The following is a 24564-nucleotide window of genomic DNA, read 5'->3' as shown; positions in this document are numbered from 1 at the left end:
GGAGAGCCCTGCGGCTCTAACCCCACACCCAGACCCCCCTCATCACCCCACCAGGGGCCACCAGCAGGTCTCACGCGTGCACCCCCCCCACCTCCCTCCCTCCCCGCGGGGCCGGGCTGTGGCGTGAGGCGCGGCCCCTCCCCGCGGCCGGAGCGAGGCGGGCGGTTGGCGGCGGCTCCCGGGCACGGCCCCCCGGCCCCCTCCGCTCCTCCGCCGGGGCAGCGGGCAGCCTCCAGGGGCGGCCCCTTCCGGACCTGCGCGGCTGCCGCCCCTCCCTTCCCATCCCCTCCCCTCCATCTCTCCTCCCCCGCCGCCGTCTTTCTCTTGCCGCTTCCCCCCCCCCTCGCTCCTCTCCCCGCGCCGCCATGGGGAGCCCGCAAGGCTGCCCCGGGCGGGGGCTGCTCCTCTTCGTCCTTCTCCTCCTGCTGCTGTCCCCCGCACAGGTGAGTCCCTGCCGGGGGGCTGGGGGGCGGTCAGAGGGGTCGGGTGGAGGGGGGGAGGCTCACGGATAGCGCCCGGCTCCGGCCGGGGAGCGTGAGCAGAAAAGCAGCAGTCCCTCTGCTGCAGCTGGGGATGCCGCTTCGTTATTCATTTCTGTAAGGATTTTGGAGGGATATAGCACACAACATGGTGATGAGGCGTGCCCAGGGGTGAGAAGCTGCCACACGGAGCTTGTGGTGACAGCAGGAGGGATAGCGAGCTCGGGGAAGGTGCAACCAGTTCCCTTGAGCCCTGGGTGTCCCTGCAGGGGATGTGGCTCTGTGGTCCACACGAAGTTAACGTGGTGAAAGCCTGCACGCCTAATGCAAGAAAGCAAAATCGGGTGGGGGTGTAGGGAAACAAAAAGCTTAGACTCGATTTATTATTTTTTTTTTTGTCACTAACTGTTACTTACAGCTGACCATTACAGTCAGTGGGCTGAGAGAGGCATTTTAATGTTGTTGTTTGTTTGTTTTTCCCCAAAGTTAAGGAGTCAAATTCAAGGCTCCTGAAACACTTTTTGTTCTCTTACCAACTTCATAGCATACAGGAGTCCGTCCAGTGCCCTGCGTGCCATCTGTTTCAGCTGATCCCCGTATAATTATACTAAAACACAGGCTGACAAATTAGTGGTTAAGCAAGGCTGGGAGCTTGTTTCCCATCAGACGCTGGGATCCCAGGCTGTGGAGTCAAATTAACGTGAACGTTTCTGAAGTCCTTGCTGGCAGATGGTAGTGGGAGGTTGTGCTGGGTCTCAGCCTGGTGGCCTGCAGTTGTGTGTGTGTGTGGTGTTGTTACCTGGCCTGTGGTACAAAGGTCTGAAACGCCTTTGTGGAGGAACTTGCTCGTCAGGGGCTGCAACGTAACAAGCCTTACGGCCTCGCTCTGGAGCTGCTCCCTGGAAAATCCGGCGTGACTCGTTCATGATCTGTCTGGGTGGAAAGCGAGGAAGACCTCGCAGAAGGGGAGAGGTGACTGAGGTGAAGGGCAGCAGCCACAGCAGTCCGTCTGGGTGTGGTGCAGAGTTACTACTGCTCCTCGGCAGGGCACGGCAGGTACTTTGCAGATGGCCGTGGTTGCAGGCAGCTGCTGGTTAGGGGCCTCGTGCTTTCCGATTGTGCTTGCAGAAGTGCATCTGTCTATTCCTCCAGTAAAAGCAAATCGCTGTCAGCTAACACCAGCTTGCTCCCACAGATCACCACAGTTATCACCATTTTTACCTCTTTCTCTTTCTACTTGACCTGAACTGTCCTGTGAGCTCACCTGAGTACAGGTGATGTGCTTGGATAACTCCAGAGCTAGGATTTGCTTTGCCCGACCAGGAGCCCCTAATGATTTTGCCTTTCAGAAGGGAGCAGTCTCTTAACCTGTGGCCAGAGGAACAGGAGGAACTTAGCTGACAAGGCTTGTCTCTGGGTTCTTTGCTTCTGAACAAGTTATTGGAAGAGATGCGGGGTTTCTTGGAATAGCTTGTCTTGCCATGTAAGATCCCAGATGTACCATGCTGGATGAAGGAAGAGGAAACAGCTGAATCTGATGCTGTTGCCTTTTCTATACATTAGCGGTCTTACTTTGGAGGGCCAAACAATGTCCACTTGTCATCTGGTGTTTGGCAGATGACAAGCAGTCTGTGTTGCTGTGCACAGCAGCATCGTTGTTCTTTGTCCACTTCACAGCGACACATTCACTGGGGATGGCTAATGTTTCTGGAGGCGTCGGAGATTGTTGATTTGTTTCAACGTGCCACTGAAGAAACTTGGGCTGAAGGAAATGTGTTTGTGATCTGCTGGGATGCTAGCTTAATTACAAACAAGTGATAACGTCTGGGAACAGGAGAGCTGGAACAGAACCCTTGTCGAATGCTGTCGGTAGCCGTGAAATGCTAATACATGCTTGTGAACAGGTTTATTAGGGTTCTTGGAGTCCCGACACGAGGTGAAGCTTCTCTTCAAACGCAGTCCTGCCAGAAGCAGGAATTTGCTTTTCAGCTCTGGAAGTACTGGAGGCCAGCGTTTGTGTACTGCAAGGGGGTTTCTGAGCTCTGGGAGGGGGGAGGCAGGAGGGAACAGCTTTAATTTAAAGCCAACTTTCTGTTGCTTGGGGGAATACTTATGGAAATCTCATTTCACAATATTGAGGATTTAATGTGATCCTCTAAAATACCTGCATTAGAGCCTCGTGCAGTGTCCTGCCTGGTTCAACGCAGTTCTCACTGCGTCTTGGGACCAGGAGAACTTTTACCCAGTTAGGTGTAAGGTGACAATTGTTCACCCAGATCTTACCTGGTTTAAAGGCTGATTCCAGAAGCAACGCCTTTTGTTAACTCTGAGTTATTTACAACAACAGTTACTCACCTCTATCTTCTCCTACCCGTGGAGGAATGCTTTTCAGAAGGCGTGGAAAGAACAAAGTACTTGTTTTATTCTCTAACTTACTCCAGCCCTTACGAGAGGGTTTTGGGGGGAGAGCTTTCAGCTCTATCTTATCAGTGATGATGGTGCAAGTTATTTAGTGACTTGGAAGTATCTGTGGGCACTGAACACCAGGAGACCAGCCCTTTCCTGTGCTTTGTGGCTGACTCAGGGACGAGCATGCTGGTAACTTGCTAATACCTGAGAGCTACATTGATGTCATTTGCAGATAACAGTCAGAAGTTTTGGTTGTTTTGTTCATCCTTGCTAACTGACTGGGTTTGACCACTCTAAACCAAGAGGCTTATTGATTCAGGGAACAAATTCAAACTTTTATTAGTGAGATCCTGCTAGATCACAGTGTGAGTATCTAATCTTAGATTGTCACTGAAATCCAATGGTTAGTGTTAACACTGAAATAAAACGGAGTATTTTAACTTGCAGTCCTAGGTCTAAGTGATCTTCTAGTAGTTAAGAGTAACTGACCTGTTCACACACTCTAAACAAGCTGAAAGTTTGAGAGAAACATGTTATTTATTTTTTTTTCTGTTTGAGGTTTATTCGTGTCAGACTTGAATAATGGGGCTCTAAATTTTTATTCAAATTTTTACAAGTGTAAACTGACCCTGATAAGCCAAAATACCTCATCTTGATTTATTTTCTTGTGAAATAGCTGAATACTTCGTTGTGTGTGACCAGCCTTGTTTTGTGCAAATACATTTTTAATATTTTTTTTTGTTCCTCCCTGATGGCAGAAAACCTTGTGGGTGAATTTATAGACAACTCCGTGATAACATAATACAGCCAGGGTTTTATTTTGTTGTGTCTGTGTAGTTATGTGAAGGTAACACTTCCCTCGTTATGCAGATAACACTTGTAAAAGCAGCAGAACTTACTAGTCAGCCTGATGGGAGAGCTGAAATTTATCTTCAACTAAATCTTTCTGTGGAAGCCTTCTACAAGCCTCCGTGCAGCACAGAAGGTGTTGTGAGGTATGATGGCAAACCAGTCTAGACTAAACATGAAATCCTGCACAAGGTACAAGAAAGACCTAATTCTGGCCTCACTGATGGTGGTAAACAGCTCAAATCTTTGCCCTTTTGTGAGAATAATAGTGAATCTATGCTGCTGCTTGAAGAGATGACCGAGTCATTTATGACATTGGTTCATGCAAACACTCGAGTCTTCCTTCCACTAGCAGACATTTGCTGTTGAAACTGGAATATGTAGGTGTAAGGAAGTAAACGGAGATGGTGACTTCAAAGTTTGTTCCTTAGCTTAGACACTGTATATTTACTTCATGCATGGACAAATTCACGGTGTGTTTCTGTAACTAGTGTCCAAGTTTTTATGGCAATTTAGCTTTCCAGCTACTGCTGAGTGTTAAACATCCAGTGTTTAAAAGTGCAACCTGAAGGGTTGCTTGCCAGCTTGTACATAAGCAACGGGAACGCTTGACAGCTGGTTACAGCTTTGGCTAGAAGAGATGCTGAAGCAGATGAATGAAGTAGTGATCTGGTACTTAAACTGATTTTTTTGGACCTGGTTTGTAGTGAGTAACTTTGAACTGGGCTGTGTTGTCCAGGTTCAGTAAAGGGAAGACGATTCTGACACATTCAGGTCAATTGATTCAGTCACCTGCTAAACATTCAGTTCCTGATATGCTTTTTTAAAGAATCCAGTGCCTAAAAATGCATAAAAGTGCCTAAAAAAGGATGTTGTGGCAGCGTTGTTGTCAGCTGGGGTTGCTCTGGGGCATTATGAACGCAGCCTCTCGGGGCCTCTCTGGTCAGCAAACAGCGTTAGTCACGGTCAGGCACCCAGCGCAGCAGCCTGCCCTTGCTGTATAAGCATATGGTGCCTCCACAGATGCAGAGTTAAGGTTGTTTGGGAGACTGAAAAATAGGTCAGTTATCTCCGAAACCGTACGGTGCAGCCTGCCCGGGCTTCGGCAAGCTCTCCTCAGAGATGTTTGTGCAGCCTTGTAGTGTTGTGCTTGCACCCCAGGTGCTTCGCAAAACCCTGGCGCCGTTTTCGGGCTCCTGCTATAAACAAGTTGTCGTGGCGTTGCTTCTGAAATGTTTTGATTTTTGCAGAATAAATATTTCAGGGTCAAAATCTCCGACGTCTCTGTATCAGCGCCGCTGAGCAGAAGCAGAAGGCTTACATTTACAAGCGCTGATGAAGAGCACCCTTTGAGTTCATCACAATAAATGGCATTTTTGTGGTGAATGCAGAGCTGCCAAGCTCTGCTCCACAATCCTTCACGCTGGTACTTCCTCAAAATCTGCGGGGTGGCTGGGTTTGCAAGAAGGGCTAAAAGGTGGCAGGGAGAACTGAAAGCGTTGCGTTTAAGCCATTTACTTCTCTCCCTCTACACCGACCCGTGCTCTGAGCTGACAGTCTAACTCGCTAATCACATGCACTGACTTGCATGAAGAAACTCCTTCCTACAGCACCTTTTATTTGATGATGTTTTATTATTTTTTTCTTCAGTAACTCTTCTACTTAGACTTAACTGCAGGCAGTGTGCTTGCTGCCAGTCTCTGGGCTGAGAAGGGAGGAAAGCTGGGCTGGAGCTCAGGGTGTTAACGTGTGCCATGTCAGCTCATGCTTTGCTTGGGGAATGCTTTCTGTAGTACGTACTCATATTGAAATTGTAAATTATCTAATCTGGACTGTAAGTGATCCTTGGAGTGGTAACATGCGGACTCTAAGTAGCTGAAAAATTTGGCAATTGTTCCTTGCAGTTGGTCACTAACATCGTGTTGTGCTAGGTACTTCCACAATCGTGTGTCTGGTATGGAGAATGTGGAGTTGCATCCGGAGACAAGAGATACAACTGTGCTTACGACGGACCACCCATAGCACTACCAAAGGATGGCTATGACTTACTGCAGGTGAGCTGCTTCGGCAGATCTGCTAAAAACTATTTCTCTTACACCTCAGGAGTTCTGCTGGGCCTGCGTCACGGTTTGGAGCTGTCTCATTCTGACTTGGTCAGAAGGGAAACACAGATTCTGTCATTTTGCAGGTATAGCTCGTAGTCCCAGCGGTGTGAAGGGGATAGACCACAGTTCCTATTCAGGGATATGAGGTAGCCAAAGCACGTGATCGATGCACTTTCACAAAGAAAGCTTTAAATGCAGGATTTCTTCACTTTCCTGACTGTTTTCTCACTGCTTGGAGCAATCCTTAGTCAGACTGTTTGTTATTAGCACCCTTCTGATTTGTGACATTTGTCAGTTACCTCCTTCATATCTCTAAAAGGCAAGGCTAAAACTGTAACTTTAATCCAATAATCATTCCCAACCCATTTCTTAATTAGGAAAGTAATAACAGACGCCAGTCATTCAGATGGAGCAGATTTGGGCAAAGAGCTAAAGCTTCTTTAGCTGTGCCTGGTATGAGACTATGTGTCTGTATCTGCTCTTCAGCTGCCAAAGTGAACAAACCCAAAGTTTAAGATCAAGCTTCTGGACTGGAGGTACAGCACAGGATATGGTATTGCCAGAGCTGTTTTCTGGCAGATGGTAGTTCCAAGTGTTAAAATGTGGAACAGCTATAAAATTAAATGATGGTTTGGCTGGCAGCAGCGATGACTTCAGTATGCAGGTGAGCTGACTGGTGTGTTGCACTGCTTCACAAGTCTTAATGGACGATTCTTGCGTGTTGCTAGGAGTCACACTAGTGTTAAAATAAACACATCTCTTTTCCATAAACTGGGCTTGAAATAGCTCTTCCAGGTGATCAGTGACTTCGGTTAGTGGCTTGCCTTTTGGGACTTACCTCCTGCATAGCAGCAGATTCTGTGCTAAAGGATAAGCTGCAGGAATACTTTCAACTTGGATAAACAAGTGTTGTCCACTTGCTAATAGACTCAAATACTATTATAATTCTATATATAGACCCTGGTGACTAAAGATCATCTGAGAGAGCTTTTTAAAGGAAGCGACGCCCTGAATAATGCAAGTGGTTCTTTTCTCCCTGTTCCCCAATGTATCTCGCTGTCTAAACTGATTATTTCTTTCATGCTTCTCCCACAGTAGCAACTATTTTCTGAAACATGGTGAAATAGAACCCTCAACTGTGAAGAGTTTTTAATCTTAAAAGTGCTTTTTTCTCCTCCCCATGCACTGATCTGAATGTTTGTTTTTATTGAAGGAACTCTGTCCGGGTTTATATTTTGGCAATGTTAGTACCTGCTGCGATGTCCTTCAGCTTCAGACTTTGAAAAACAACTTGCAGCTGCCTCTGCAGTTTCTTTCCAGGTATGCTAACGAATGGCTAAGCAACTGGGGCTTCTTTAACATCAGCAAGCCACTTCTGTTGACTTAAGCTGTAGAAGATGTGGTGTTTCATTTAAAGGCATATTGGAGTGAGCTCTTGTAAAAACTTCTGTCAAGAGACTTTAACTCCATGAAAAAACTGCTTGCAGTCTGGATTGAGTTAGTTGATGAAATAAATAGTAGCATAGCTTGTCTTTGAGCTTCTGTGTTTGTAAGGAAGTCTTCAGAAGAGGGTGACAAAGTGTACTGTTCGATCTTCCTGGTAGCAGCACTTGTTTTCATTCAACTCCCAGTTGACTTATGCCCCAAACAGCAGATGCAAGCATATAGAATCTTACTAGTGAGTAATGTTCATACTTTTGCCTGGAGAGTATGAAATGATTTTAAGCGCTAATTAACGTATGGATCATTTTATACATATTTATATATATATTAATATACATTTTAGATACAGATCTTAAATACTTTGTCACTGAACAGACTGTTTACACCTGGGGAGGCCAAATCTGATGTCTCATCTTTACCTCTTAATCTGATTGCTGCTCACTGACTTTCCTACCCAGGTGTCCCTCCTGTTTCTACAACTTGATTAACCTCTTCTGTGAGCTGACTTGCAGTCCAAATCAGTCTGAGTTTTTGAATGTAACAAGCACCATACCTTATTATGACCCAGTTTCAAAAGAGAACAAAAGCAGCATTACAGAGCTGCAGTACTTCATTGGAGAAAGCTTTGCAAATGGTGAGTGAATGATGTGATACTTTACTTAGACCTTTATCAAGGTAACAAGCTATGCTTCTTCTGGAAGAATTGGGAGGGGGACAGGAGACAACTCTGAATTGTCTTTTGAAGTGCAAGGCATCAAAGAGATGCCAGTAGTTCCCACTCAAAATTGTTAGAATGCTGACTTCTGTGTAGGTAGGAGATTTATGCTGACACATAATGGTGTTTTTGAAGATTCTTATGTATAGATTTTCAGTGTCAGTGTCTACTAGCTGTTAACCCTGATGACGTTATCTTCAGAAACACAAAGTTGTTGCTAAGTGAATTTCGAAAGCCTATTAAATATTGAAACTGTCTAGTGAGAACGGTAGTCGAGTTCATACATAGTGCATTTTCTCACTTCTGAGGCACTCATTCTTCCTGAAATGAACTATTTGAGTCCAGTGCAGAAAACCAAATATTTTTTTTTTTCCAAAAAATAAGAAGTTCAGGTTATAATGGTTTTATAGCAAGCTTAAAGCATTAATTCAGTCCTTGAGCATTTTGTATAGTAACCCATAACCAAGTTATGAGACACTTGAAAGTCACTTAGTGGCCTAGAGGTCAAAAGTGCCTTCAATATCATTGAAGTTACAACTTCTTCTGAAAGAGTAACTTGATACTAGGTTCCGTTCCTTCTAACAAGGAAGCAAGTTCTAGTGTAATGCAGGTTCTGCTGGCCTACAAAGCCTAAGATAGCCATAACAAAACACTACAGCGTTTATTAAATAAAACTGAAAGGATTACTTCGCTATCTTAAGATGTTCATCTTGTAAGCTTTAAGCACTTTTTTTAAACTTGGTGGGTCTTTACTTTTTCCCAAAATCGTAATGCTCCCTCAAATTCTAATGTTGGTTTAATGATTTCTGTCTTCATTCTTTCTAGCCATGTATAATGCCTGCAAGGATGTTGAGGCTCCATCAAGTAATGTTAAGGCCTTGGGGCTGCTGTGTGGTAAGGAAGTCAAGGACTGCAATGCTACCAACTGGATTGAGTACATGTTTAGCAAGGACAATGGGCAAACTCCTTTCAGCATTATTCCTATCTTTACAGGTAAAAAAAAAAAAAAAAAAATGGGGGATAGTCCTTGTTTATCAAGCTTCTGTCAGGGGCTAAATACAGTAGAAAATACACTAACTTTTTAAACAGTTGCCCAGCAATGACTGTATGCAGTCGGAGGTTTTCAAAGCAATGTAATCTAAACTGATAATCTTGGTTTTTTGTTTGTTTGTTTGAAAGTTGTACTTTACACTTGTTTTCTATTCAGCTTCTTGCTATAGATGCTTAAAACTCATTAAGGGATGTGACCGGTCTTAGGAAACTGAATAGTTTGTATTATTTGGGGAACTAGGGCAATGTCCTGATCCTCTAGGATTTTTGTAAGGAAACTGTTACATGCTTCAGAGTCTGAACAGGTGGGGGCAGAGGGTGCTTCACAATTTATATGTATTCCTATGACCTATAGCAACAAGGTTAACAGGTTGAAGTGTTTTTAAAACATGACTACTAGCGAGTAGACAACTCAAAGTAGCTGCTGTGCCTGCTGTGGGAGATAGCAATGGTTTTATTCTTCTGCAGGACTGAGAAAAGCCACTGTGTGTAAAGGGGACTTCAGTGTAAAGGGTTCATTCGTTACACTGGGAAGCTTGTCTTGTGAAGGTGTGAAATCTACCTGGTAATTAACTGGCTCTGCAATGTGTTGTTTGCTTGTCATAGATGTTCCCGTCCACGGAATGAATCCTATGAACAACGCTACCAAAGGCTGTAATGAGTCTGTGGATGATTCAACAGGACCATGCAGCTGTCAAGACTGTTCAATTGTTTGTGGTCCAAAACCTCAACCCCCTCCATTACCTGCTCCTTGGCTTTTGTTTGGTTTGGATGCTATATACGTCATCATGTGGATCTCCTACATGGGATTTCTACTTATATTTTTTATGCTTGTTTTTGGCATCTGGTGTTACAGGTAAAGCATCTAAAATATTCAGCTCTGAAAAGTAACTTCACAGAATCACAGAATTTCTAGGTTGGAAGAGACCTCAAGATCATCGAGTCCAACCTCTGACCTAACTTGCCTTTTTCCAGACAACTTTGCCCAGTACAGCATGCTTATGCTTTTCCTTCTAGGATCACCCAGCCAGAAGTCATGTTCTGTGACAGATGCTTGAAATTACAAGGGCTGTTTTAACTCATAAAAGCATGTTGTAGAAAGTGAGGGCAGAAGTCCATTTAGCTGATGCAAAACTGGAGTGAGCTAGAAAATTCTAGTGATGGAGAGGCCTGTTTACCACATGCAGTGTTTCATAGAGTTGTTTAGGTTGGAATAGATCTCTAAGATCAAGTCCAACCTAGCACTGTCAAGTCTAACACTAAGCCATGCCCTAAACCCTGTATCTACATGTCTTTTGAATATACAGCCAGGGATGGTGACTCAGCCAGCTCCCTGGGCAGCCTGCTCCAGTGCTTCAAAACCCTTTCCATGAAGAAATCTGTCCAGCTTAAACCTCCATAAGTGCTGGCTATTGTTAGATGTGAAAGTAAGTTGTGTGCAACGTGCTGTACTTTCTCAGGATATGTGGTTGGGAAAAGAATCCCTGAAAGCTTCTTTAAGATAACGAAGCTGTAAGAATTCAACTCGTGATCGCTGGGAAAGAGTGATATCTAGTATTGGTGGCCATGTGCAAACGCAGCAGACTAACAGTAATGTATGTTTAGACTAACTCTTGTAACAAAACAATCACTGCCCTGTTGCAATTGTCATGACTACTCCTGTCTTTCCGTTCTGAAAATGCCAAACAAAGTGAGCTTCCAGAGATAACAACAGCGTTTTGTAAAGTAATGCACAGCAAGCAAGCTTCTCTGTGCTACACAATTCTTACTAGGAAAGAACACAATCTACTATAGCTATAAATGTTTTGGAGTGGTTGCACGAGCCATCCTTAGCATTGGAAACCTATTAATATTTCTTAGTAGCGTTTTCTAGAGCCACCTAGTATCCTTGGGCAGAGTAGTGCTTTTCAATTATGACCCAGAAGCCAAAATTGCTTTGTAACAAGTTGGATCTGGGCAGGGAGAGTGGGTACAAAAAACTCATGCCATGCTCAGCAGCCTTGTCTAGTAATCTCGTTGAGCAACATGTATAATAAACTAAACAAAATGGTGAGGGTGTCTGAGATGTGTGGTTCATAGCTGAAAATACCCCTCTGTAATTAGGAGGTCTGTTGACGAGATTAATATGAGGAGGCTTTAAAACTTATCTGCTTTACGTATTGGGAATGTATATGCAGTATAGGTCTGTTGTAAGAGTTGAGTGCTGTAACTTGTCTGTCTTCACAACAAAAACCAGCTTTATCTCTCTTGCCTTGCTGTGCCATTTCTTTAGCCCAAATACACATAACTTAGGGCATTTGACTAATGACGTCAAATATTTCTAACGCAGGTGTCTTACTAATGCTACTGCATTAAGTTATGATCAGTTTAAGGAGGTTCTCTGTGCTGTTAATAAACTTCTGTAGGGAACACGTTGATCCACGCTGGAAAAATTTAAGAAACCTGACAAGTCCATGAGTTGTTCCAAAGGACTGAAGAAGCTGGAGATCGCTGTCCTTCAGTGGATGGCGACAGGAGGCAAAAGATGCCTACCCATTCTGGAGGAGTCAAACCAAGAATTCCTTACTAGCATTGGTCTCTAGCCTTTCTGTGAGGGACTGTGGTAACAGAGCCTTTTCTTTTACAGGAGGCGGCACTTTGTCTCGGAGTACACACCGATTGACAGCAATATAGCCTTTTCCGTGAACTCTCACCGCGATGATGGTACGTCTTGCGTAAGGGCAACAGATCTGTTAGCCTTGGCTTACGTGCATCTGGTTCCTGCGGGGACACTTCAAAACTTTAGCTTTGCTAGCCCGTATAATCCATTGTTACAGTGCTCTATTGCAGTCTTTTGGCTAGTTATCTCTCTCGGTGTAGAATGGTGCTTAACCCTCTTTTGCTGGTTGCTGAAAGCCCTGGCCGCGCTTCCCCTGCCATCAAAGAGCTGTAGATGAGCTACCTCAGCTGCTACATACAAGCTTATGTATTTTAATGGCCATGCATCTTCTAGATGCTTCCTGGCTTTTCCTGCTGTGACTGCTCTCAAAGACCTTCCCGCATCAGAAGGGGCAGTATAGGTACAAACTGGCCCCTGCCCTTTGATCGCAAAGATTACTCCTTGGATCTGATTGTCAGTGTAGCCACTAGCTTTGTAGTGAGCATCAGGAGCAGAGTAAAACTCCAACCTTGTTAGCATGCTGCAAGAAAACGTTGTTTAAACTGACTGAAACGTTCCCTGCTTACTTTTTCTAACAGGGAAAATCACTTGTGGTGAGAGGCTTGGTGAAAGGTTTGAGAACGGCCTGAGGATGACGTTTACATCATGGGGTGCTTTCTGTGTCAGAAATCCACGTCCCGTTATTCTCTTCTCTGTGGTCTTCATTGCTATGTGCTGTTCAGGCTTTGTGTATATTAAAGCAACTACAAACCCTGTAGATCTCTGGTCAGCTCCAAGCAGCCAAGCCCGCAAAGAGAAGGAATACTTTGACAAACACTTTGGGCCTTTCTTTCGATCTGAACAACTTATTATTCAAGCGCCAGCCAGCCAGCCAGACATCTATTCGCCTTACCCATCAGGAGCGGATGTGCCTTTCGGACCTCCACTCACCAAAGAAATTCTCCATCAGGTAACTGAGACTTCCCAAGAGCAAAGAGCCAAGCATTGCTAGCTGGTATAACGACAGGGAGTTGGCTTCCATCTGTAAGGTGATGCGTCTATTCAGGCAATCATTAGTTATTACTAGATATATCAAAACCCCTACTATAAAATCCTTATAGTATAATTCTTACCGTGAAGCCTCTTTCTGAAAACCTTATCTTGACCTCTTCTGGTGGACTTGCAAGCCGAGTCCCATGAAAGTTTACTGTGAACACCTAAATAAAGTGACTTAGTCATGCACTCCTGTTGATTGTGCTATTGCCTCTGGAAATTTCTAGGAACATATTCTGTACTTATTTCTGTCTTGCAAGGAAAATGCTTTCTTGTGCTGCTCTAATGTTAATTTCTTTTCTTTTCTTTTTTTAGGTTCTAGATTTGCAGGATGCTATTGTAAACATAACTGCATCTTTTGACAATGAGACTGTAACGCTGAAGGACATTTGCCTGGCTCCTCTTGCTCCCTACAACAACAACTGCACTATACTGAGTGTACTCAACTACTTTCAGAACAGTCATTCTGTCCTAGATCATACCATTGGGGACGAGTTCTTTGTTTATGCTGACTACCACACTCACTTCTTATACTGTGTTAGGTAAGCAGTACTATTACTTGTTCTTTAAATGGTAGGCCAGCTGGACTTTTGCTGACAAAACTGTCTAGTAGGGACGGACTCCTTGCATTTTTACCACTTTTTCAATCCACAGTACTATGTGAAGTTGCAGATTATCGTAGCGTGTTTGTCTTACTACTTTAGTACTCAGTGCTTCAGCAGGAGTTGTTCTAATCAGGTTTCAGTTTAATTTTGATTTGGTGCAGACACTGGCTGTGGTTTGCTTTGAGCACGTTTCATATGCTTTGAGTAATAAAGGGCAATATATCACTAGCAGTTTAATATCGTTTCAGATTGGTCAGTAATAACAGAACAGCTTTTTACTTTGTTTTTGTCTGGTGTTGCTGTGCTGAAGTTGTCAAGCATAAGCTGAGAATTATTGCTGATTATCTCTTCAGGGCTCCAGCATCACTGAATGACACAAGCATGCTTCACGATCCCTGCCTAGGAACGTTTGGTGGACCTGTCTTTCCGTGGCTGGTGTTGGGAGGATATGATGGTAGGTGGCAAAACAGTGTTGCAGTCTAAGTCTTGAGAGTACTGAATTGCCTGCTCTCTCTGGTGCTAAAGTTGCATTCTTGTTTAACAAGGCTGTTTAAACGCACTCCAGATAAAATTGACTTAAAAAACTTCCAGTAAGTAAGGGTGTTTTAACTAATTGGTCAGTTGACCAGTGCTGAAAATGAAGGCAGACAACTCCAGAAGTCCCAAATGCAAGCAGCCTGTTACATGCTTGTCAAGTGTGCTCCTGTAAGTGTTCTGTCTTGCATAAAGTTTGAGCCTGCGAAAAGATCTCTAGTTTCTGGGGACTAGGGAAAGGTGTGAAGTATCTCAAGCTAATGTGCTGGGATGTGCACGTATCTTGGTTTTGAGACAGAATATTTTTTTTCACTGGTCTGAAAAAGCAGTTAAGGCCAGATAAAGGTGTTCACAAAGGAAACCCTTCCATAGTTACTCTAAGCCAGAGTTTTGTTTAAGCAACTTATCCAATCAAACAGCATGATGGGTACGTGTACGTCAAACAAATGTTCTAGAACAGCCATTGAAGGCAAGTGTTTGATTAACTTTAGATTTTTCTGCTTGCTCTGACTAAAAGATGAGTACACAAGGCTATAATGTTAGGAAGCCACGTCCTGTTTCTTATTAAGTCATAAGCACTAGTTCTGTGATAGCACCTTGTCTAAGCATGCAACTGTTTAATGTTAGGATACCATGAAAATGATTGCTAATGATAACTTCAGAATATAATCTGGAGTGTTTATCATTCGTTCCTAGTTCAGTAATGTGTTTGAGATTTCAATGTGATTGAACAGATCACGTTGAATAGAAATGTGGTGTTGGGATTGATTGAATACCCCTTAAAACTTAATTGCACCTGCCAACACTGGAATGCAAGCTCTGTTTCATAATGCCTGGCATTTTTTTCTTATTCTACAGCGGATAACTATAATAATGCTACAGCTCTTGTTATTACTCTTCCTGTTAACAACTACTACAATGACTCCAGAAAGCTAATGAAAGCCTTGGCATGGGAAAAAGAGTAAGTATGCTTCCTGTATTCTAAAATGCAGACGGTAATTAAAGCAACCTTTAAATATAAATGCATGCAAAACACCTCTGCTGTACTGGCAGTTGCCCTGTATAACTATAGGGACGTTTTGAGAAGCAGCACAACCTGTAAAGGACTGATTGTTACTGGTCACAAGACTCGCTTAATCTGATATAGTTAATTTGCTCTGAGGAGATAAGTTCTGGTCTCATTAGAGACCACGTAGTTGAGTAGTACTTGGTGGTAAGTAGCTACAGAAAACTTGATGCGTTGCTTGTGTTAGAAATAGGCATGCAATTTCAACCTGCTCTACTGTAACCACCAGTGCAAAAATACAGCATTATTCTGAAATTCTTAAATTGTCATTGTCTTAAAAAGCTGTCTCCCAAATAAGGATATAAAAAGCTTTCATTGTCTTCACCATATCAAAGAGCTGCTGTTGCCTTACGCAGGCCAACTGCTTTGGCAAATAGTTCAGATGAAACAAACTTCTGTTCTAGAATGTCTGAGGCTAAGTACAAGTGTAACTAGCATCTGCATGTCTCACAAGCATCTCCCTTCATTTAGGGGAGCTGAAGTAAGGGTTAATAAATTGTTCAAGTGCTGTAAGCGAGCTGTAGTCATATTTCATGTATGTACTTACAGATCTAACTTTGAGAAAGACTGCGCTTTTGGTTTGAAATAGCCTATGCAAGATATCTAGTTACCACCTACCTCTGGAGAGAACATGAAAAGTATTTCAGCGTAGTGTATTTCTAGTGCTTGGAGCCAAGTTCTAGGGATGTGTAGCCAGTATCTCAGTATTACAGTTTTAAAAATGAGAAGTGTGCCTTAAAGTGCTGTTTGGCCACAGTGCACACAGATAATTCAAATTTGCCTTCAGCCAGCTTACCAGCCTTTTCTACAAGGTGTTTTATCCTTTAAAGTGTGACATTCTCCTTTCTTTTTAGGTTTATTAACTTCGTGAAGAACTACCGTAATCCAAATTTGACTATATCATTCTCTGCTGAACGGAGTATTGAAGATGAAATTAATCGTGAAAGCAATAGTGATGTCAGCACTGTTTTGATAAGCTATATTGTAATGTTTGTGTACATCTCCATAGCGCTGGGACATATCCGGAGTTGGGGAAGACTGCTGGTATGTTTATAGTTCTTGTTGCTTCTGAACACTGAAGTTAACAGCTTGCTAAGTAGCTTTTGAAGTAGTTTTGCAGAACGCTTGCATTCAATCTTGGTGTAAAGCCTTGAGTCCTCTTTTGACTTTGAGCTGGGGGAAACAGTCTTTGTTACATGTGACAATTCAGATGTTGTTCATATCCTCAGCTAGGTCTATTTTCACTCCGTATATGCAATTAACTACAAGTTTTAAGGCTCCAGGTTTAAGTACTGTCTCTTCTGGAGTGGAGTAGGGGGGGTGAACAGAAGTAAGTTTCTTCCTCACTCCAATCTACATAAGAATGTAGCTTTCTGCCTTTGCTATAGTCTATGCTATGTGGTGGTGCTGGCTTGGTTAACAATTATTACAACCTTTTTTTTTTTTTTAGGTGGATTCAAAGATCTCCCTGGGTATTGCAGGCATCCTGATTGTACTGAGCTCAGTGGCATGTTCTATCGGCATTTTCAGTTTCTTTGGAATCCCGCTGACACTGATTGTGATAGAAGTCATTCCCTTCTTGGTGCTGGCTATTGGGGTGGACAACATTTTTATTATAGTGCAGACGCTTCAGGTATTTATTTGTTGTGGTTTCCTAACTGTGTATTTCTTGTTTTTTGAAGGCTGTTACTTTGGAGCAAAGTCTTCTGTGCTCTAGTGCTCATCCCAGTCTGAGCAGCTCTTGACTCTCAGGGGACATCTAGTGGTCGTGGAGAGAGCCAAGATTATATGGAATTGCTCAATCCCACTCCATTCACTCCTCCCCCCAAAATGTGGAAACTCCTTGCGCATTCTTAGCTGTCAGTTGATATCAAGCTTGTTTATGATGGCTTCTGGTCCACGTACTAAGGACATAAAAATGAATAATTTTAACATCTCTCTTTGGTACTTGCAGAACTCTGCTACTATTTTGATCACTTGTAATTCTAGTGCATTGTGAGCAGTAGTCTTGCAGTAAACTACACGTTTAACACCAGGAACTTTTGGCACCAATATTTAATGGGTGGGTAATCAGCTTTGTAGTTTAACAGGTTTGATAACACACCAAAAAAAAAAAAACACACCTGGCATTGCTTCTGGTGTGTGTGTGGTTTTGGCTGAAGCATTGAACTTGCTTCAAACCTAACCTAAAATACAGTAGTAAGGCAACAGGGTGGGTTTTTCATGCTGTTTTTATATTAGAATCGGTTTATGTAAAATGATGATTTTGGCTGTTTGAATATTTAAAGCAATGTGATTTGATTTTCTTTTAATTCCATGATTCCTAATAATTGTTTATCTTAAAACAGAGAGATGAACGCCTTGAGGGTGAAACTCTGGATAAACAGATTGGCAGAGTCTTGGGAGATGTGGCACCTAGTATGTTTCTCTCATCTTTTTCCGAGACTGTGGCATTCTTCTTAGGTAAGACCCTTATCTTCAAATGTTATCGAATTCACATCGTACCTGCATATTGTAAGAATAAATGCAAAGCTAAAATATTTGAACAAAGCAAGAGCTCCTTATAGAGGAAGCTTAGCTTAGCTTTTTATTGCTATAATCAGGTTTAACTTGATCTCTGCTGGCACAGGCCAGTGTGGCTCTAAGACCAGCAGAGTGAGGCCATGTTCTGTACTAAGAACTTGACATTCATAATTAATCTCTTTGCTTAAAAGACAGGAGCTTTGAACTATATTTGTAGCAACTAAAATCTAAATTTGATCCTGGGAATGTATCAAATGCAAGTATGTTGACTCCTATATTGCTTTCAGTTGTTTTTCCACTGATTAGAAAAAGGTGCCCCAGTGATAAAAATCTATTTGAAGCTCACCCTTTGTGTGTTAGAGGCACCTTTGAAGTGTAAATGAGCCCGCCTTCAAAATGAGCTTGTTTTACTCCTAGTGTAACGTGCGGTTGGCTCTCCAACAGGGGAGGGAGCTTACTTGATTAACAAACTGGTTCCCTTCCTTCAGGGACACTGTCTACCATGCCAGCAGTCCGCACGTTCTCCCTTTTTGCTGGAATGGCTGTACTCATAGATTTTATTCTTCAAGTCACCTGCTTTGTAAGTCTCCTGGGCTTGGATATTAAGCGTCAAGAGGTGAGTACAAATGCATCCCTAACCCCTCCCTGCCTGATAGGGATGGTGTCCTCTGCTGGACTACTAAACCCGGCATACTTTGCAATTCACTTCCAGAGGAATAGACTGGATATTCTGTGTTGTATCAAAGGCAGTGAAGAAACAAGTGGGGTGCAACGTTCTGAGAGCATCTTATTTTTGTTTTTCAAAAACCTGTATTCTCCGTATCTGCTTGAGGACTGGATGAGACCGATAGTGGTATGTACACGCTGTTTACAGTTGGCAGTCATCTAAACTTGAGCAAGAACGTTGAGCCTGAAGGCTTTATACTGAAAAAAAATATATATCAAACACAATAGAACAAACAAAATTTCTATCATTTCTTTCTTCCAGCATTGGTATTAGAATGAGTCTGTATACTTGCAAGTGCTTGATCTTGGATTGTGCAAGGCCCAAATTTAATAGAGTGGTATTCTTAACAATCAAATCATCTCAGGAGTATGTCAACATGTCATCTCCCACACTGTATGAATCCAGTCTTGCTCTTGCTGGAGAACGATGCCTAATTCAATTAGAGGTTACTGTGCTCTTTTACAGAAGGTGTTTAACATATCTGTAACTGCAGCCTTCTAGGTATAAATCGGCCCTTACCTAGTCAGTCCCCTCTGTGGCCCTAGATTTTACTGTTACTGTAGCACTAAGCCTGGGTAACACACTTCAGCTAGAGCCTTTTTTGCATCGTTGTTATTCACTCAGTAAATTATTTCTAGAATGCCATTGCTTGTTGTTTCTGCACAGCTCTCACTCCCTGAATCTGCTTTCTTCGCAGATTGCCTTGTTTGTGGGCGTTCTGTCATTCAGTACAGCAGTTATGCACAATGTAGAGATTGGACTGGATCAGTCTCTTTCGATGCCACATGTAAGTCTTACAATCATGTCTCTGCTCAGCAACTTGAGGCTGAATGGAAAGCTTGAAATCCTGTTGTGCCTCCTCAATGTTATGTGACAGTAACTGAAAACTTTACCCTTTTAAGGACTCCTATGTAATGGATTACTTAAGCCAGCTCAACAAGTACCTGCACACGGGTCCTCCTGTTTACTTTGTTCTCGAAGAAGGGCACAACTACACCTCTCTGGAAGGGCAGAACATGGTGTGTGGTGGAATGGGATGTAATAATGATTCACTTGTCCAGCAAATCTTCAGTGCTGCAGAAATTAGTAGCTAGTAAGTATTTCGTGCTTTTCTCTGTGTGGTTATATGGAAGAGATGTAGCTGACCAGTGTGTTCTGCTGATTTAGCTTAGGTTCAGATGGTGATTGTGCAACTGACGCTGTAGTGTTTGCTTTATACTGTGATTTATGGGAGGGAGGAAGGGGAAAAAGCTGTGGCAATCTTCCTAGAATGAGGCTAAATCCTGTCTGGACTGCTGGGATGTATTGGTGTATTTAGATGTAGAAAGGGGGTTTGGTCCTTGAAGGAATTGGGAATGGTAGGAGGAAGAGCTCGTGAAAATCTCTCAGTATGATTCAACTTCCCTAAGAAATCACTTGCATGCTCAGCTTCTAAACTTGGTGAATAAACTAGCCTAATATTCTGGCAGCTAAGTGAGAAGTGCATCTGGAATACAGTAAACATAACCGAAGAAAGTCTCTTCTAAATTCCCTTCAGTGGAGTTTAGCTTTTTTTTTTCATTCAGCCTGTCTGAAGGAGGAGTCTTGCTTGACAGCAGGCAACAATATCTGAGATGGGATGAGGCACAAAGTGGGCAGGGGAAATGGAAAGCTGATACTGGCAATGGAGCTCAAATACAGAGAAGAAGCTCCCGCTGTTTGCTAGCTGCAGTGTTACACGCAAGACCAGTTCTTGGATGAGGTCCTAGAGCAGGGGACTGCAGGGTGAACTAAGGAGCTTGCACCAGAATGAGTTGAAGTAGAAAGAACTGGCACTGGAGAATTAAGAGATGTGTTCTGGAATTAAATATTAAATTACTAATGAGCATGCTGTTTTGTTAGTACAAGGATAGGCTATGCCCCATCATCCTGGATTGATGACTACTTCGACTGGGTGAAGCCACAGTCATCCTGCTGCAGAGTCTACAACACCACCGGACAGTTCTGCAATGCTTCAGGTACTCGCATCCACCAGGGGATTAGCTTGGCTGAAGTTTCACAGCCAAAACACTCTGTTGTGGTATGAGTCAGGTGAAGAGCTTTCCTTACTGTGAGCAGGAACCTCCTGAGTTGCCCTCTAATTTGCCTGAACTGCTGTTTGAGTGAACTTAAATAATGTACTGGAATGCTGCATGCTAAAGATGGCTTACCTAGACAGCCAATGCAATGACTATTTCAAGACTAATTTGTTATAAAATTTTGATCTCTGTGCTCTAATGAAATCATCAGCAGCTTACTACCCCATTTCTGTTGAAATCCTTGAGTTTGATATAATTCTTCCTCGGTCTGATGTAGATAGTTCAAAAGTAGCTAACGATTGTCTTGTAGATCTTGCCTTAGTAGTAATAAAGGCAAAAACATGACTGCAGATTTAATACAGAATTGTAGGGCTGTTCAGTTGTCTCTTCCTCAAAAATGCTTTTTGAGGAATTATATTCCGTATTATTTCAAGTCAGAAGTTAACTAGTGTTAAGACAAAGAATATTTGATCCTGTAGCCAACGTGATTTCTGTATTGCTGCAGTCACCGATCCATCCTGCACTCGTTGTCGACCACTGACTCAAGAAGGCAAGCAGAGACCACAAGGCCAAGACTTCATGAAATTTTTGCCGATGTTTCTCTCTGACAACCCTAATCCTAAATGTGGCAAAGGGTAAGAGCCGTATTCCCCGTATCTTGCTTAGCCCAATGTCAAAGATGCTTCCGCCAGAAGTGAGGCCCTTCTGTGTATGCCTGTCAGGATGACTATCTAATGTTCCTCTAAAACTTGTACAAACCATCAAAGTCTCACCTGTTTTATAATATTTTCTGAAACAAAACTGAAAACAAATGCATTGCCAAACAAATGGAACAGAAGTTTCCCTCCCTGCTTAAAGAAACAAGTTCTGTAGTCTAGTACAGTGTATCCTATGTAATCTTGAAATATGTTGGTGTCTGAACCCTCATGGTATCAGCTTTGGAAACTGTTAGAAACAAGGATATATATGTTACAAAGGTAATAAATAGGATTGGTGTTCATTGACCTATGACATTCTGATTATACAGAGGACATGCTGCATATAGCTCTGCTGTCAACTTCATAAACAACAAAACTGATGTTGGAGCTACTTATTTTAGTACTTACCATACTGTACTGAAAACATCATCTGATTTTATTGACGCCATGAAAAAAGCTCGATCTATAGCAGACAACATTACTGAAACCATGGGCATCAAAGGGAAGAACTACCGCGTGTTTCCTTACAGGTACGCTTAGATCTTTCTTCCTGTTTAACTTGCACAACTGAGAATTACTAGCAAATAACACCTTAGAAACTTGAGTCTTCTGTTTTGTCTAACAGAAGAAAAAATGGTTTTACTAAAAAAAAAAAAAAAAATCTATGAGGAAAAAAGACTTATGTCCAGTAGTAATTTATCTTTAGGCTGATAACTAACTTGCTGAAGCAGTTACAGCAGTGACAGTAGTGATGTCAAATACTGCTTGCTTAATGCTTGCATGATTATTAATACACTAGAGGCTCTGCATAATAATACACAGACTTTCCACAGTAGTAGCACAACAAAAGTGATTTGGAACTAGCATCCGTGCTGCTGAAATGCTGATCTGCTGGCTTCAGAGAATCCTACCCATCCTTGTGGTCTCATTTCATAACGAATCAGTTCAGACCCTCTGCAGTAGTTACTGCAGATACTACAAGCTTATTCTCGGCACTAGATGACTTCTGTTTATTTCTTGCCTGTAGTTGGATAAAACCAAAACAGCCCAAAATACCGAGGCATTTCACTGTTCAAACATTCACTCTTACTGCATTTAAATACAGTTACTAACGCAGAGCTATTACCTGTCGGGGGCTGAGTACGGGGGAACTGTTCCGAAGTTCAGACTCACCTTCTAATGGAAATAACCTGTGGCTTTCTGCAGAAACAGCTTTGTTCCTGGATGGCTGGTAGGAGGGCTAACCACAACTTCTGCTCTTTCCACAGCGTATTTTATGTCTTCTATGAACAGTACCTGACAATTGTGGATGATGCTATCTTTAACCTCTGCATCTCCTTGGGATCAATATTTTTGGTGACAACTGTGCTGCTTGGATTTGAAGTATGGGCCGCTGTTCTGGTTTCAATAACTATTGCTATGATAATTGTCAACATGTTTGGAGTGATGTGGCTCTGGGGCATCAGCCTGAACGCAGTTTCACTAGTAAATCTTGTTATGGTGAGTTAGCGAGACGTTTGTCTGCTTCTCTTTCCAAGTATCGAACAGTTCAGTGCATCATTCATGACACTGAGTAGTCTTTTTCTACAAAACTGTCAGACACCTGGACAATAGTAGAATTAACTTAATAATATAGAAAATAGAACTGGTTTGTCAGAATAAAACAAGTTCAGCTAAGATACAGCAGTTGAAGTGTAAAATAGACGGCATCTGTTCTCTTCTGTGGCAATAGCTGTGTTACTGCTGATGGTAGGTGCCAGTGAATGCCCTGGTGAAACGCTGTAGAACTTAGCTACCAGTGATTAATTTCTGCTAGTGATCAATTTCATCTTTAACAACAAAAAAAAGTCTGCTTAAATTAAGTGTTATATTCAGCTGACCTTATAGTATGAAATCCATGTATATACTCAGAAATCCATATCTATACTCGGTGTTGTTCTAAAGCTATGCTATCGTAGCTAGTGTCTAGAAACTGATTTCAGTGTTGTGTGCTGCATATGCTGTATTGAAGTCAGCTTCCTGCAACACCAAGAAACTTTTGTCCTCTAACTTTTGTCCTCTATTCTGATTCTTGTTTAATCAGATTATCACCAGTCACTTCTAAGCAGACAAAATACCATTTTTTGCTGCTCAAAAGCCTCTAGTGACAAGTTAATGCTGAACTTGTAACTTGCAATGAAACTTTTCCAGTGAGTGATAGCTGATCACAAGTAGAACTTCCCTAGCCTGTGTAGAGTTCTGAGTAGAGACATTACCATCAAAACGCTGATCTAAATGACACTTTTATGCGTGCTTTCTTTTCCTATCTAGAGCTGTGGTATTGCTGTGGAATTTTGCAGTCACATCACAAGAGCATTCACTATTAGTACTAAGGGCAGTAGAGTAGAGCGTGCAGAAGAAGCTCTGGCTCACGTGGGCAGTTCAGTAAGTATCTTCCTACCACTGGGGGGGGGGGGGGGAAATGAGTAGCCAAGTTGGAACTCCAGCCTCTATCACTATCCTGCGGTTATGACTGAATAGGATGGCCTCAGGGTGGCCTTGCTTTTGGGGGGTGGAGGTTGTGTGTGCTATATGTACTTGGCCACCCAGGAAAGGAACTTTATTGAAATATAAGTTAAATAACAGCTTTCTTTAGCGTATGTATTTATCTGCCTGAAATCAAAATCAAACTAAAATTGGCTGTACAAACTGGAGTAGATATTTAGCATACTGAGCCTGGCCTGTAGTGTCAGGTAGGACTAAAAGGGGAACTTTTCTCTTGAGTAGGTCTAGTAGGCTGGTTTTGGTTCTAAGGTTTAACAGGGAAGCTGGTGTACTGCGTCTAGGAACTTCAAATTACGTAAGCATTTTCAGGAAATAACAAGTAGTTGGAATATGAAACTCTGCTTAAGAAAACTGCATCTTAATTGACAGGTCTTTAGTGGAATCACACTGACGAAATTTGGAGGAATTGTAGTACTGGCTTTTTCCAAATCACAAATCTTCCAGATATTCTACTTCAGGATGTATCTAGCTATGGTTCTTCTGGGGGCAACACATGGACTAATATTTCTTCCGGTTCTGCTTAGTTACATAGGTAAGATCTAAGAGTCTGCTCTAAAATGCACATAAAACAAAAAAATGCTTAACTGCATGTGCGAAAGCGAGCTCACCTTGCATTCTGGATGGTCTAAGGGCTGTCCTCCTCTGATTGGGAAACTCAAAGGGTACAAATTCTTAACACCACCCCCTTGGCAAGTCAAGTACTAAAACGTAAAAGCGATTGTCCTTGCTGCTGCTGGCAGCTTTTGACAGCTGAACACGTATCTGAATGCTCTCCGGCGTTAAGCTGGACCTAGAAAACCAGATCGCGTGTGGTTCTTGACAGCTGCTGACTGATGTGCTGTATCGTTGAGACTTTGCAGTGATGCTCTTCTCTCTTACTCAGGCCCGTCGGTAAATAAAGCTAAAACTCACGCTGCACAGGAGAGGTCCAGACACACAGAACGAGAGAGACTCCTCTACTTCTAGTTTTTAACGGTGTTCAGTGGACTCCGAACTGTGGCCTAGGCCCAACTCTTGCTAAGAACTGAGGCGCAGCAGTGTTCTATGACTATCACTGTAACCACCACTG

At 42.6% G+C, this 24564-nt stretch overlaps 1 protein-coding gene across 1 annotated transcript; it reads left to right on the top strand.

Moving 5' to 3' along the window:
• Positions 1–311: 311 nt before the first annotated feature.
• On the top strand, positions 312–24517 carry NPC1 (NPC intracellular cholesterol transporter 1). The gene is made up of 25 exons (XM_084282819.1): positions 312–443; positions 5669–5791; positions 7056–7162; positions 7744–7919; positions 8826–8993; positions 9657–9906; positions 11677–11753; positions 12288–12658; positions 13057–13283; positions 13700–13800; positions 14739–14841; positions 15801–15990; positions 16397–16579; positions 17295–17409; positions 17958–18085; positions 18182–18322; positions 18894–18983; positions 19099–19289; positions 20078–20193; positions 20759–20888; positions 21281–21481; positions 22220–22451; positions 23262–23375; positions 23865–24027; positions 24379–24517. The coding sequence occupies exons 1-25, from the start codon at positions 366–368 to the stop codon at positions 24459–24461; spliced, it is 3858 nt and encodes a 1285-aa protein (XP_084138945.1). The 5' UTR covers positions 312–365; the 3' UTR covers positions 24462–24517.
• The last annotated feature ends 47 nt before the right edge of the window (positions 24518–24564 follow it).

This window comes from Netta rufina (assembly GCF_964035555.1).
Source record: "Netta rufina genome assembly, chromosome: 2".
NCBI lineage: Eukaryota > Metazoa > Chordata > Aves > Anseriformes > Anatidae > Netta > Netta rufina.
Note: the sequence above shows the minus strand (reverse complement) of the source record. Positions and strands in the feature narration are given on the sequence as shown.